Genomic DNA, 12,459 nt, shown 5'->3' with positions numbered 1-12,459 from the left:
AAATGTTTGTTGAATTCATAAAATAACTAGGTAATTAATTTTGTGTCTCATGAATTTTATTCTAGTTTACTAACAGTATAATGAAATCTCTCAGCTGATAGCACATTATTAAGGTTGTCAAAGGGCATAAACTTACAGTTACAAGATTAATACCTTCTGGGGGTCTAATGTACAGCATGGTGACTCATAGTTAACAATACTGTATTGTATACTTGATTGCTAGAAGATTAGATCTTAAACTTCTCACCACACACACACACAAATGTAACTCTGTGAAGTGATGGATGTGTTAATTAATGTTATTGTGGTAGTCATATATACATGTATATATATATATATACACACATACACACACAGAGTGAAGTTACTATTATATATATATATTGTGTGTGTGTGTGTGTATATAATCATTGTGCTGTATACCTTAAACTTACACAGTGTTATATTTCAGTTGTAGTGATGACTTTTAGTATACTGTTCAGTGCTGGTCTCACTTTTTCCTAGACTTGTAACCTGAGGTGATTTAAACTTTAATTTATTAACATATGTAAAATGGAGGATGCAAATAATACTTTGTTTTCCTATGTCCTACAGAAACCATAAGGATCAAATTAAATTCTGTATGTAAAATACTTATGTGGACTATAAAACATAGTAAAAGTAAGTTAATTTCTTTTCCTTATAGCTTATTCATTTTTATATTTCATGACTAGCATAGTATATGGGAGATACATATGTTCAATAAATGCTTGACTTGTGTGAATGACCAGAAAAATCAGTCTTTCCTTAGATTCCTTGAAATCAATTAAAATATGTGTATTTCATTCAGAATGCAAAGCATTTTTAACAAAAAAAATTAAAAAAAACCCCAGAGTTTCTTCAAATTGTCAAACAATAAAACATTCACAAACATAATGAAAGAATGATCTGTTTGCTTCTTGATTGCACATTACACATATACTTTTCAAAATTGTACCTTATTCACACTGTTGTGATTACCAGACAATTTATAAAGAAGGCAAGTACCTCATTATCATGATATGCCCATTGGCACAAAAGCATGCCAAGCAGGCACTGTTACACATGACCACCACGTCTGCTTGCAGTATAAAAGATGTCTCCGTGATGTTATGAACATAAAGACAAGTCTGAGAAGGCAGTGAGAAGACTTTGGCTTGTTTTTCTGAGCAGATTACTGTATACTGATGATCTCCTGTTTCTTGGGATGGAGAGGGATAGTTCATGATCAGTTTCCTTCTCCAAGATTTTTCATTTTCATCTATGTTGTTTGGATCCCTCCAAACTTCATATGGCGGTTGCATTAATCCACCAGTTCGGTCCATACAGGAGAATGTTAGCACAGCTCCTTTCAGCGAGAGGAATGTACCTATAAAAAAAATTTCATATCACTGGCATGTGAAATTCTTTCTAAAACAGCTGTTATTCATGGACAATAAATGCTTTATATTATAATTATTTATAATTTATAGTGCTACAATATTGCAGTAATATACATAAATCAGTAGATTTGAGAGTTCATCAGTTGCAATAACTTGGAATCATAGAATGTTAGATCTAAAAGGGGCCTAAGACATCAGCTTGTCAAATCCTTGCATTTTATTATTTATTTACTTTTAAGATTTTATTTTTAAGTAATCTCTACACCCTTGTAAGGCTCAAACTTACCAAGATCAAGAGTCACATACACCCTACCAACTGAGCCAGCCAAGCACCCAAATCCTTTCATTTTATTAATGAGAAGATGGAGGCCCAGATTTGGGCCATGTCAGATGGCAGGGTGGTTGTTGAGCCTGGACTAGAATTCACATTTCCTAATTTCTAATCCAGTATTCTTTTGCTATACTATATAGTCTCCCTTAAAATCCTTTTTTTAAAAGCAAATTTTAGAACATTTATAATTTTCATTTATTGAAATAACTCCAACTGAAAAAAATCATGCCATCTGATTCTATTTCCTTATTTCTTAGGCTCATTTACTAGAAAACGGTTTCTTCTTCTGAAATTGAACACCTGGAATAAATTTCATGAAATTTTGACATATAGAGTTCATGCTAGCAATTTTGATTGTATTAGAAAAAAAAAAACAACCTTCCTTTGGCTCTTACGCAGGCTTATGCATGTTTACATAGAAAAGAAGTATACTCACCTGGATTCTCCAAGTTTGAATATCCATGCCAAATTATTACCTATGGGCTATTTTTACCAGTCCTGGATATTATAAACAGGATATTATAAAACTTGGGAGGCAACTTGTGACAGATTGGGACATTACCAGACTCCTGTAAGCAATGCCCAAGAGCCTTTTTTTTCCCTTTGTCCTCTGACATCATGTAGAGAAAGGGGATTAACCTAGGCTAATATTGCCTCAAAAGTGTACATATGACAGACACTTGTAAAAGGAAGGATAATAAATAAAAATACATTCCATTTAAAGTACTTTATAACTTAAAGTACTTAATCAAATTTAAAATAACGTGTTTAGATGATTTAACATCCCAGTTGTGTTTTAAAATCCACTTTAAAAAGAAGAATCTTGCAAATGTCCTACAAGGGAACTGAAGAAGTTAGGAGAGCAGGGTTTGGGCACTTCATCAAGGAATAAAAGAACAGCTCTCCCAGTGTTCCGGAAGCGGGGTGGGGTGGGGGGCGGGGGGGATTTCCAAAGCTATGACAAGTGATTTAATTAGAATTCATCTAGGATTCATTCTTCTATAAAGCCACATTTCCTTAATTACCTGTCATGGGATAACTCTTCTAATTATAAATATCTTAGCACCCTCAATTTAGAGATACCCTAAGGTAGGTTAAAAAGATAAGAAATCTACATTTTGGAAGCCATTTTACTTATACCTGATGCTTACAAACTGTCAGCATCAAAATGACAATTTCTCAATAATCTGCCCTTGCCAAAACAGCTGCTTTGTCTCCTAATTTGTGATAAAAAAAAATGCTTTGATTATATTCTGTCCATTAGGTTTATACAGGGTTTAAGTTTTTTCAAATATGTATTATTAATCTTTATGACTTGCCATTAATCTTTCCTAACTTAAAAAAAAAACAAACTTAAAGTCCAAATTGTAAGCCACTACTATTTCAGAAATACACTTCATTGCAAAGTAAGCCTAAATTTAAGGTCCTGTATAATAAGATCTTCACAGTTCAGTCTATGGTAAATAATTCACCACACAAGTAATTAGGACTTTCCTCTTGAAGGAGGTCTCACTGGCTGGAAGTATACCTTACTCCAGCTTTCCACAATGGCAGCCTACCCTACTACAACCTTCACTTATATTTATTGAGGACTTACTATGTGTTCCAGGTTCTGTTTTAGGGAATATAATAGTGAATAAAACAGAGATAAATCTCTACTTTCCTAGAGTTTATTTTAGATGATAGAGATAGACCATATATGATAACTAAGTATATATATGAGATATTAGACACTGATAAATACTAAGGAAAAAAATAAAGCAGGAAAGGAGATAAGAACTCTAGGGAAAAGGTATGATTAAATTTTAATAGAGTAGAAGGTGTTAAGGACTAAATGTTTCTACCTCTCCCCTCTCTCAAATTCTTAGGTTGAAGACTTAACCCACAGTGTGGATGTACTTGGAGATGGGGCCTCTAAGATTAAATGAGGCCATAGGGTAGGGCCATGATCTGATAGAATTAGTGTCCTTAAAACGAGAGACACCAGAGTTTGTTCACTCTTTCTGGACACAGAAGAAACACTATGAGAACACAGTGTACAGGCAGCTGTCTACAACTCAAAGAGAGAGCTCTCACCAGATACCAACACTGCTGGGACACTGGTTTGGGATTTTCAGTCTGCAGAAGTGTGAGAAAATAAATTTCTGTTATTTAAGCCACCCTCTCTGTGGTATTTTGTTATGGTGTCTTGAGCAGACTAATATAGAAGAGAAGGCTTCTTTGCCTCATACTGTGAGAATCAGGACTCAGGAAACCAGCACAAAATGCTGATATACTGACTACTGGTCAGATATCTGATTATCTTTCATCTCTGAACCAGGAGTCTTTTATCTTCTATCAACATTCATAAAACTGGAAACCTAACTTTAATAGCTTGCAAATAAAGTAAAATCTCAAACTCTTTTCAGATCTTGACTTTCTAGAGCAGCAAAGGGCAGACTTAGAGATGATGAGATCAGAGAGATCAGAGATGGATCCAGGTTATAAAGGGTCTTGTAGAACACAGTAAAGACTCAGACTTTTACCTGGTATAAGGAAGATTCTGAGAATAGAGTGATGTAATCTAATTTTCATTTAACATGATCACTCTTTCTGCTGGCCATATTCCAAAGGGAGAACAGTTAAGAGGTTACTACAATAAATCAAGGCAAGGAAAGGATAAAAGTTTCTTCCAATCAGGTGGTAACAATAGAAGTGGTAAGCAATGGTCAGAATCTGAGGATACTATAAAAGTCAAGCCAACAGAATTTGCTAATAAATTAGATTCAGAGTGTGAAAGAAACAGTGGTCCAGGATGATTCTAATGTTACTGACGAGAGAAATTGGAAGGATGGAATTGTCATGAACAGATGTGGTAATGAATATGGGAGAAAGGAAAGGAAACCAGGAACTTGATTTTGGACATGGTAAGTTTGAGACGATTAATAGATATCCAAGTGGATGTCAAGTAACTGGATATCTATGTCAGAAATTTGGAGACAATTCCAGACTATAAATAAAAAATATATAACCCATTAGATTTTCAATGGCATTTAAAGTCATGAGGCAGGTTTAAAGTCATTTTGTCCTCGAATGTAAATAGAAAACAGAAAAGGTTTGAGTCCGTCTCTGGGCATTCTTACGTTTTAAGTCTAGTGAAATGAGGAGGAACCAGTAAAGTGGACTGAGAAGGAATGGCTACAAAGGTAGGAGGAAAAGTAGGCAAATATACTGTTCTGGAATCCAAGTGAAGTGTTTTTAAGGTAGGGACAACGGTAAACTTGGTAATATGTTGCTGATATGTCAAGTAATACATGGCCTGACAACTGACCATTGGATTGAGCCATGAGGTCAGTGGTGACCAGACAAAGGTTTTTATTGATTGGTATGGGAGAAAGCTTGTTTAGAATGGAGCCTAGAGAGAATGAAAGAATAAAATTTGAAATCGTGAATATAACAAAAACATTTCAAAGATTTTGCATTAAAGAAAAAGAAATGAAATGGAGCGTTATAGAGGGATAGATTCAAGACAGAGTGTCTCTCTTTTATTTACTCATTTACTTTTAGATTTTAAGTAATCTCTACACCCACTGTGGGGCTCAAACTCACGACCCCAAGATCAAGAGTTGCATGCTGTACCGACTGAGCCAGCCAAGCACCCCAAGTTTTTCTCCTTTAATGGGAGAAAGAACAGCATGTTTATTTGCTGATCTAGCAGAAAGATAAGTATTTATTATAACTATAATTACACAATTAGGTATAAAGGAAACAGGAAAAGTTGCTGGATTGACTTTGAGTATATAAATAGAGAAGTTGGCCAAGTTGGGAGCTTACACAGTTTAGTCATAATAACAGGAGAGAATACAGAGACCATGGAGATATAAGCAGACAGGTTGGTAGATGTGGTGTTTGAAGTTATATGCTTGTTTCAATTTTCTCAGTAAAAGAGGACACATGGTCATTAGCTGACATTGAAAATAGTGGAGGAGGTATTTGAGGTTTGAGGAGAGTGGAGAAAATATATGATTGAGAGTGTGGGAGAGAGGATATTACCCAGCAGCATAGGAACCTACTTGAAGTTATTGGTGATTTATTTCAAAATGAGACTATTTATTGTGGTTATGTTTTTCTCCAGCCATGTTCAGCTGCACAGGCATATAAATAAGCAGGGAGAAATAAATTTAACCAGGATTGTAATTAAGCTGAATTTGCATGTGTGATATTGTGATTTATAATAAACATTTATTTTGGTCTTTATTCTGTATCTGGCACTGAGCTGCTAAAACCTTTGGAATTTCCTCAAGGAGGAGAAAAACACAGGTGTCTTTTATTATGTTAATGAGGTGACTTTTGGATCTTACCCAAGGATAGGGGCTGGTTGCCAGAGGAACCAGCTGTGTTTAGAGGGTTGGTACCTTTAGTCCCATCCCTTCCCAATCTCCGGAGAGGAGGGGCCTGGAGATTGAATTCAACCAATGATCAATGATTTAGTCAATCATGCCTAAGTAATGAAGCCTCCGTAAAAACCCAAAAGGAAGGGCTTTGAAGAGCTTCCGGGTTTGTGAACAGGTGTTAGTGCAGGGAGACTGACGCTCCTGGAGAGGGTATGGAAACTCTGTGTTCTTTTCCACATACCTTACCTACGCATCTCTTCCACGTGGATGTTCATCTGTATCCTTTCATAATAAACTGGTAAATGGTAAGTAAACAGTTTTCCTAAGTTCTGTAAGCCACTCTAACAAATTAATTGAACCCAAAGAGGGGGTTGTGGGAACCTCAGATTTATAGCCAATGTGTCAGAAGCACAGGTGACAAACTAGACTGGTGATTGACATCTAAAGGAAAGAGAGGGAGCAGTTTTGTGGGAATGAGTTCTTAACCTGTGTAATCTGACAATTATCTCCAGATAGTGTCAGAATTGAGTTAAATTGTGGGACACCCAGCTGGTGTTGCAAAGACCTGCTTCTTATGGGGAAAAACCTCTCCACATGTGGTGTCAGAAATGTTGTGAGTGTGGAAGCAGTTTGAAAGAGGCACACAGAAGAAACACACAGAAGGAGGAAGCACTGTGTTTTTCCCTGCACAGGAGTAAAGAATTGTAGATTTTTCCATCCTAGCCTATGTAAAGTGGCATTTGTAGAAACAGCATCACCTGGAAGCTTGTTAAAAATGCAAATCCTCAGACCCCACCCCGGACCTGTTTAATTAGAAACTCTGAGGGTGGGGACCAATAATCTGTGTTGTAACAAACCCTCCAAGTGATTCTGATACAGACTAAGGCATAACTACAGGGAATGGATAACCTTAAGGTGCTTTTCCACTCTAAAATTCAATGATTGAGTACAGTTCAAATTTCCATATCATTGAATAGAATTTGCTGTCAAGACAACCACAGTAAATTAAAGTGAAAAGATTCCTTAAAAAAAGAGTTGGCTTTTCTTTATTGAGAGGTTTTTGATTACTGATTCAATCTCCTTAGTAGTTATAGATCTGTTCAGACTTTTTATTTCTTTATGATTCAGTCTTGGTATGTTATATGTTTCCAGGAATTTATCCATTTCTTTTAGGTTGTCTGGTTTATTTGCATATAATTGTTCATAGTAGTCTCTTATGATCTTCTAATTAGGCTTTCTCTCTTTTCCATGGTTATTTGTAAAACACATTGGAAACCAGCTTCATAGTTTTCTCTATTGTATACCTCTTTTTTAAAAAAATACTTTTTTTTAGAGCACTTGTAGGTTTACAGAAAATTGAGCAAGTAGTACAGAGAGCTCCCATATGACCCCTTTGTCCTTTATTAACATCTTGTATTAATGTGGTACATTTGTTACAATTGGTGAGCTGGTATTGATATTAACTAAAGTCTGGAAGGAACAGGAGAATAATGACATAGAAAATTGGAGAAGACAGGTTCCCATTATATATCTTTAACTAGATGAGGAAAAGCTTTGCAACTACTTACTAACTAGATACCACATTATTAAGTTAAATCTATACTTATTTTGTAATTTGCCATCATTTTTAGTCTATGTCTGTTTGCTAAGAATGCTAAAGGACTTCCCTACAATATTGAGAGATCTGTTAAGTCAGTTCCAGAGAATGTTTATTTCTAAGCTTGTGAAATAGAAAACCACATTTTTTTAGAATATCTCTTAAAAAACTGTCTTTCACTTATGGTTGTAAACTTTTGTACACAAGAGATAAATTTTCACCTTTAAACTTGTGAGGAATGCCTGGCACATATTAGGTGTCCAATATGTATAACGACTTATTGAGTTAAATAGTGGATTGAATTAATGTTTAATAATTCATTATGACCTCACTAATCTGGCTTTAACTCAACCAATATAAGAGAATTGTGCATATTTCCTTAAAATAAGGAATGTAGTAAGAGATGTTTTCTCATCGTGAAATATGTTTACAATTAAAATACAGTGATCCTAGCAGATTAACTTTTAAAATACAATGCATTTTATGGGCTGAATTGTGTCTCCACCAAATTCATGTGTTGAAGGCCTAGAACCCAGTACCTCAGAAGGTAAAACCTTTAAAGAAGCAATTAAGAGGAAGTTGTTAGGGTGGCCCCTAATCCAAACTGGTGTCTGTCTAAGAAAAAGTTAGCATACATAGGGAGACACTAGGGGTACATGCACACTGAAGGACAGCCATGTGAACACATGGCACCTTTGGTGATCTGCAAGCCAAGGAGAGAGGCCTCAGAAGAAACCAAATCTGTTGACTCCTTAATCTTGGCCCTGTAGTCTCCAGAAGTGTAAGAAGATCAACTTCTGTTATTTAACACATACACATACACATAAATACGTTTATCTAAATTTGCCACACTAGGAGAGAGCTGACTATTCTACCTACATTAAGTAAATATCTATAAGAATTTGGTACACCAGTTAAGAAAACAAAACTCTCTCTAACCTGGCATACCGTATATATGTATTCTTTTAAAATAAAATTCCTTATCCTATATATTAATAAAATTCCTTTTTTATTTTTTTACCTAAAAACTGTCTGAAAAACATTTCTTATACATAGGAAATACAAAGCAAAAGTTACTGAGAACAAAATTTTAAATGTTCAAAGGAATTGCGTGAGGAATCACATTCATCTCTTTGAAAAGAAAAAAAGATAATTCAAGTAGGAAGAAGATACTTTGCTTTAAGAAAAACATATGCTTTAGCAACAGTACTCATAACTTAGGTCAAATTCTTCAGGCGCTAGGATAAAAAGGAAAGAAATTGTGTGGTATGCTTTTGAAACAAGATGGAAAGTTTACTGAAGATTTTCGAAAGCTATGTAGTGCTTCTAACTTAATTGTTCTGAATTTGTCAGGGATGATATAGGCTCTGCTCTGGCCTAGAACTTTAGAGAAGTACTTCATTAAATACTTTAACTTTTGCATTAAGGTTTTCCTTAGTGTTTTTCAGAAACTTTTTCCCCAAGGCATTGTTTAGGTGGACAGTTATACAGTTTACTACCATAGAAATGATTATACTATTTTATCCTAATGAATGGTAAGTTGCTATATGACAAATGTTGGGGTAGTATATGATTTATGAAATTCTCAATAGTTTCCAACATACAGAATGCTTATAGTCTTCCAGATCAATACAAATTAATGTTATACATTATCTTATGTCAAAATGTGAAAAATAGCAATTAAGGAATAAAATAAGAACTCTTACCACTTGGAAATACCATGACTGGTTCTGTAAATCTTTGTTCATCTGCTGAAGGTAGGTTCAGGGAGATGATTAACACCATTCCCAGACTAGTTCCAACAAACAAACAAGGGGAGACTGTAGAGTCATTTTTCCGAGCAAAAGACTCCATGAAGTATAGTGCTGTAATTGCTTCTTTAGAATCTTTGTCAATACTGGAGATGCTCGAACTTCTAGAACGATTATAGGAATTCTCTCGGCTTTCTATGGATGTTTAGAAGAACAAAAATTAAGTTAGTGTATTTCTATAAGAAGTAAAGTCAGACTTCATACATGAAAAACAAAATTATGAGAGGGAAGTAGAATTTGGTTCCTTGTTAACTGATCTGGAAGACAGCTTGTCCAATTCACCAGCTTATTTTGATAATGAAGAGACTGAAGTCCAGAAGTATAAATCATAAACTTAGGCAGAGCTGGGACCAGAACTTGGGACTCCAGAGTTCCAGGTCACCATGTTTTTTCCCCTACATTACCTCCTCTATTAGTTGAAATTTTCTAATCTGGGGAAAAAATATTTAGTCTAAGTAATAAAGGTTACAAGAATTTCTGGTACCATTTTAATTATGCTTCTGTATCTCAATTATTGAAAATATTCCTAATGATTTCTTGGCAATTCCCTCTTACGGACAAAATTATGACTACTTACCTGAAAGGTCACAAATGTTCTGTGGTGAATACATGTCCCTAACTAACATAATTTTTGGTTTTGCTATATTTGGAGTAACTATAGTTGTAAAAATTGGAGTATTTACCAAGGCCAAAGAACAAATGTCGTATCCCGGAACTACTTTCAGGTTACCTACCTTGAATCCAAATCCAGTTGTAACTTTTCCTAGGACCAGATCAGAAGCTATAGACCGTGCCATCTCATTGTTAATGGTAATCTTTCTGAGGGGGCTTCAGCCCACCTACAGGAAGCAGGATAGTTGCAAGTTTTCCTGCTCATCAACACTCATACATGTGCACACTCCAACAAGCATAAACTCATCCTCAGTTAAAGGAATTCGAGGCAGGTTTTGTTCTTATAATTGCTCTGGAATACAAGTTCCTCATATTCCTTTTTTTCTACATATTCACTCCTTCCTTTATAGGTACAAGTGTGACTCATTTTTATAAAAAGAGTTAAATATAAGTTCCTTATATTATCCTTTTTCTAGAAAGACAAATATAGTATTTCTAATTTCCCCCTTATATCCCTCAGCAAGTCTGTAAAAATATTCGTAATAGAATTTAGAGATGAGAGGGAGCTTGGATATAATCTATATAACTTTATAGATTTAGAGACCGAGATACAGAGTTAAGCAATTTCCCCAGAATCGAGTACAAATTAGAGGCAGAAATGTCTGAAAGTCAAAATTCTCAACTCTCAAGCCAGTGATTAAGAGTGCTATTTCTATAACCTTTACATTTTGCTTTTATTATACAAATCCTAGCTAAAATGCTTTCAAAATTTTTTCATTCATAGTGTATCAACATTCAAGGTTGTTTCTCACAGACACCTATGAGAGAGATAAATTCATTATTTGCATGTCAATGAACCAGATTTAGTATGGTATAATAATTAAAATAGTTTTTAAATTAAAATTTTTGAATAGTAATATAGGTCATTACTATCAAATTTATTGAGGGGTGGTAAATGGGGAATTACTTTATAGACTAGAATTACCATAGAAAATCTTCCTAAGATTTTTTTTTCCATATCTTTCCCTAAAGTTGTCAGCAAGACAGTAGCCACTAAGTTAGAAGATTCCTTTTTTCCTCCCTGTCTAAAACTTTCTGGCCTTCTAGCTCTTATACTTTAATCCCTGCTCCAATACTCATTCCACTAATAAGCAATCATTTAAAAAACATATGAAGATGAAGATTGCAAACTTAAGAACTTAAGATCTTGCCTTTTTCTTTTTTTTTTTTTTAATTTTTTTTTTTCAACGTTTATTTATTTTTAGGACAGAGAGAGACAGAGCATGAACGGGGGAGGGGCAGAGGCAGAGGGAGACACAGAATCGGAAACAGGCTCCAGGCTCCGAGCCATCAGCCCAGAGCCTGACGCGGGGCTCGAACTCACGGACCGTGAGATCATGACCTGGCTGAAGTCGGATGCTTAACCGACTGCGCCACCCAGGCGCCCCAAGATCTTGCCTTTTTCTTGGTCACATTCACTTGACAGTTGAGGAAATTAGGGTTGCAAGACATTAAATAACTACAGATAGAGACACTAAAAGCTCACCATTGAGATGGAAGGAAACTCTGTTGCTGGGGGTCTTCAGAACAAATTAAAGCATAGGTCTCCCTTTGTACAAGAGAAGGTGTCTACCAATAAGCAGAGCCATCCTGGTTTTAGAGATGAAGAAGGAGGTGTAGCAAGGAATGGATTTGGAATCATGGCCACAGTTTGACCAATCTCTCAGTTATTCATTGCTGAGAGCTGACTATAGTTTTAAATATCTTTTACATGTAATTTATATCCCTTGCCCTCTAGCTCCCATTATTATGGTATATCAAATTTTAATTGTATCCACAAAAATTTGTATGTTTAACTTACCTTCTGCTGTGACTGGTAAAGAAATTTCCATGCAAGCAGCTGATTGTGCTTTCCGAAATGGTGGTCTTCCAGGACCCCAGCGATTTACTTTTGAAACATCAGCACTAGACAGACGTTTTCCAGAACTGCAACTCTGAGAGGTTGGACTTGTGCAGTGTCCGTTTACATGATCTGTACCAGGAGGAAGAAGGCAGCATAAATACCATAAGTAAATCTTCATATATAAAGGAATCTGAATGTGTAGATTAGTAAATGAAGAGTGATAATTCATTTTTTTCAAAACATACAAAGATGGCTAAGTCCTCACTATTTTAAGAGTGAGTCACATTTTCAGTAGTTAGCCAAAAACTTCATACGATTTTTATTAAACATAAGTTCATTTTTAATATTTGACTGTTAACATAGTTTAAAATTTATTGTCTCCATTAAGTATTTTATCATTTAATGGCAGTACAAAATAGGTTATAGTATTCA

General features: G+C 35.1%; 1 protein-coding gene across 5 annotated transcripts in view; it reads right to left on the bottom strand.

The window, feature by feature from the left end:
• The window catches only part of STXBP5L (syntaxin binding protein 5L), a 399,447-nt gene that overhangs the window by 14,854 nt on the left and 372,134 nt on the right, over window positions 1-12,459 (bottom strand). For all 5 annotated transcript variants that reach the window (XM_043594274.1, XM_043594278.1, XM_043594276.1 and 2 more), the window contains 3 exons: window positions 11,986-12,156; window positions 9,408-9,647; window positions 1,027-1,387 (listed from right to left, as the gene is read on the bottom strand). In XM_043594274.1, the coding sequence (XP_043450209.1) occupies window positions 1,027-1,387; window positions 9,408-9,647; window positions 11,986-12,156 (772 nt within the window). The remainder of the gene's footprint in view (window positions 1-1,026; window positions 1,388-9,407; window positions 9,648-11,985; window positions 12,157-12,459) is intronic.

Source organism: Prionailurus bengalensis, chromosome C2, assembly GCF_016509475.1.
Source record: "Prionailurus bengalensis isolate Pbe53 chromosome C2, Fcat_Pben_1.1_paternal_pri, whole genome shotgun sequence".
In the NCBI taxonomy this organism is placed as follows: domain Eukaryota; kingdom Metazoa; phylum Chordata; class Mammalia; order Carnivora; family Felidae; genus Prionailurus; species Prionailurus bengalensis.
This window is presented reverse-complemented; position numbering and strand designations above follow the sequence as displayed.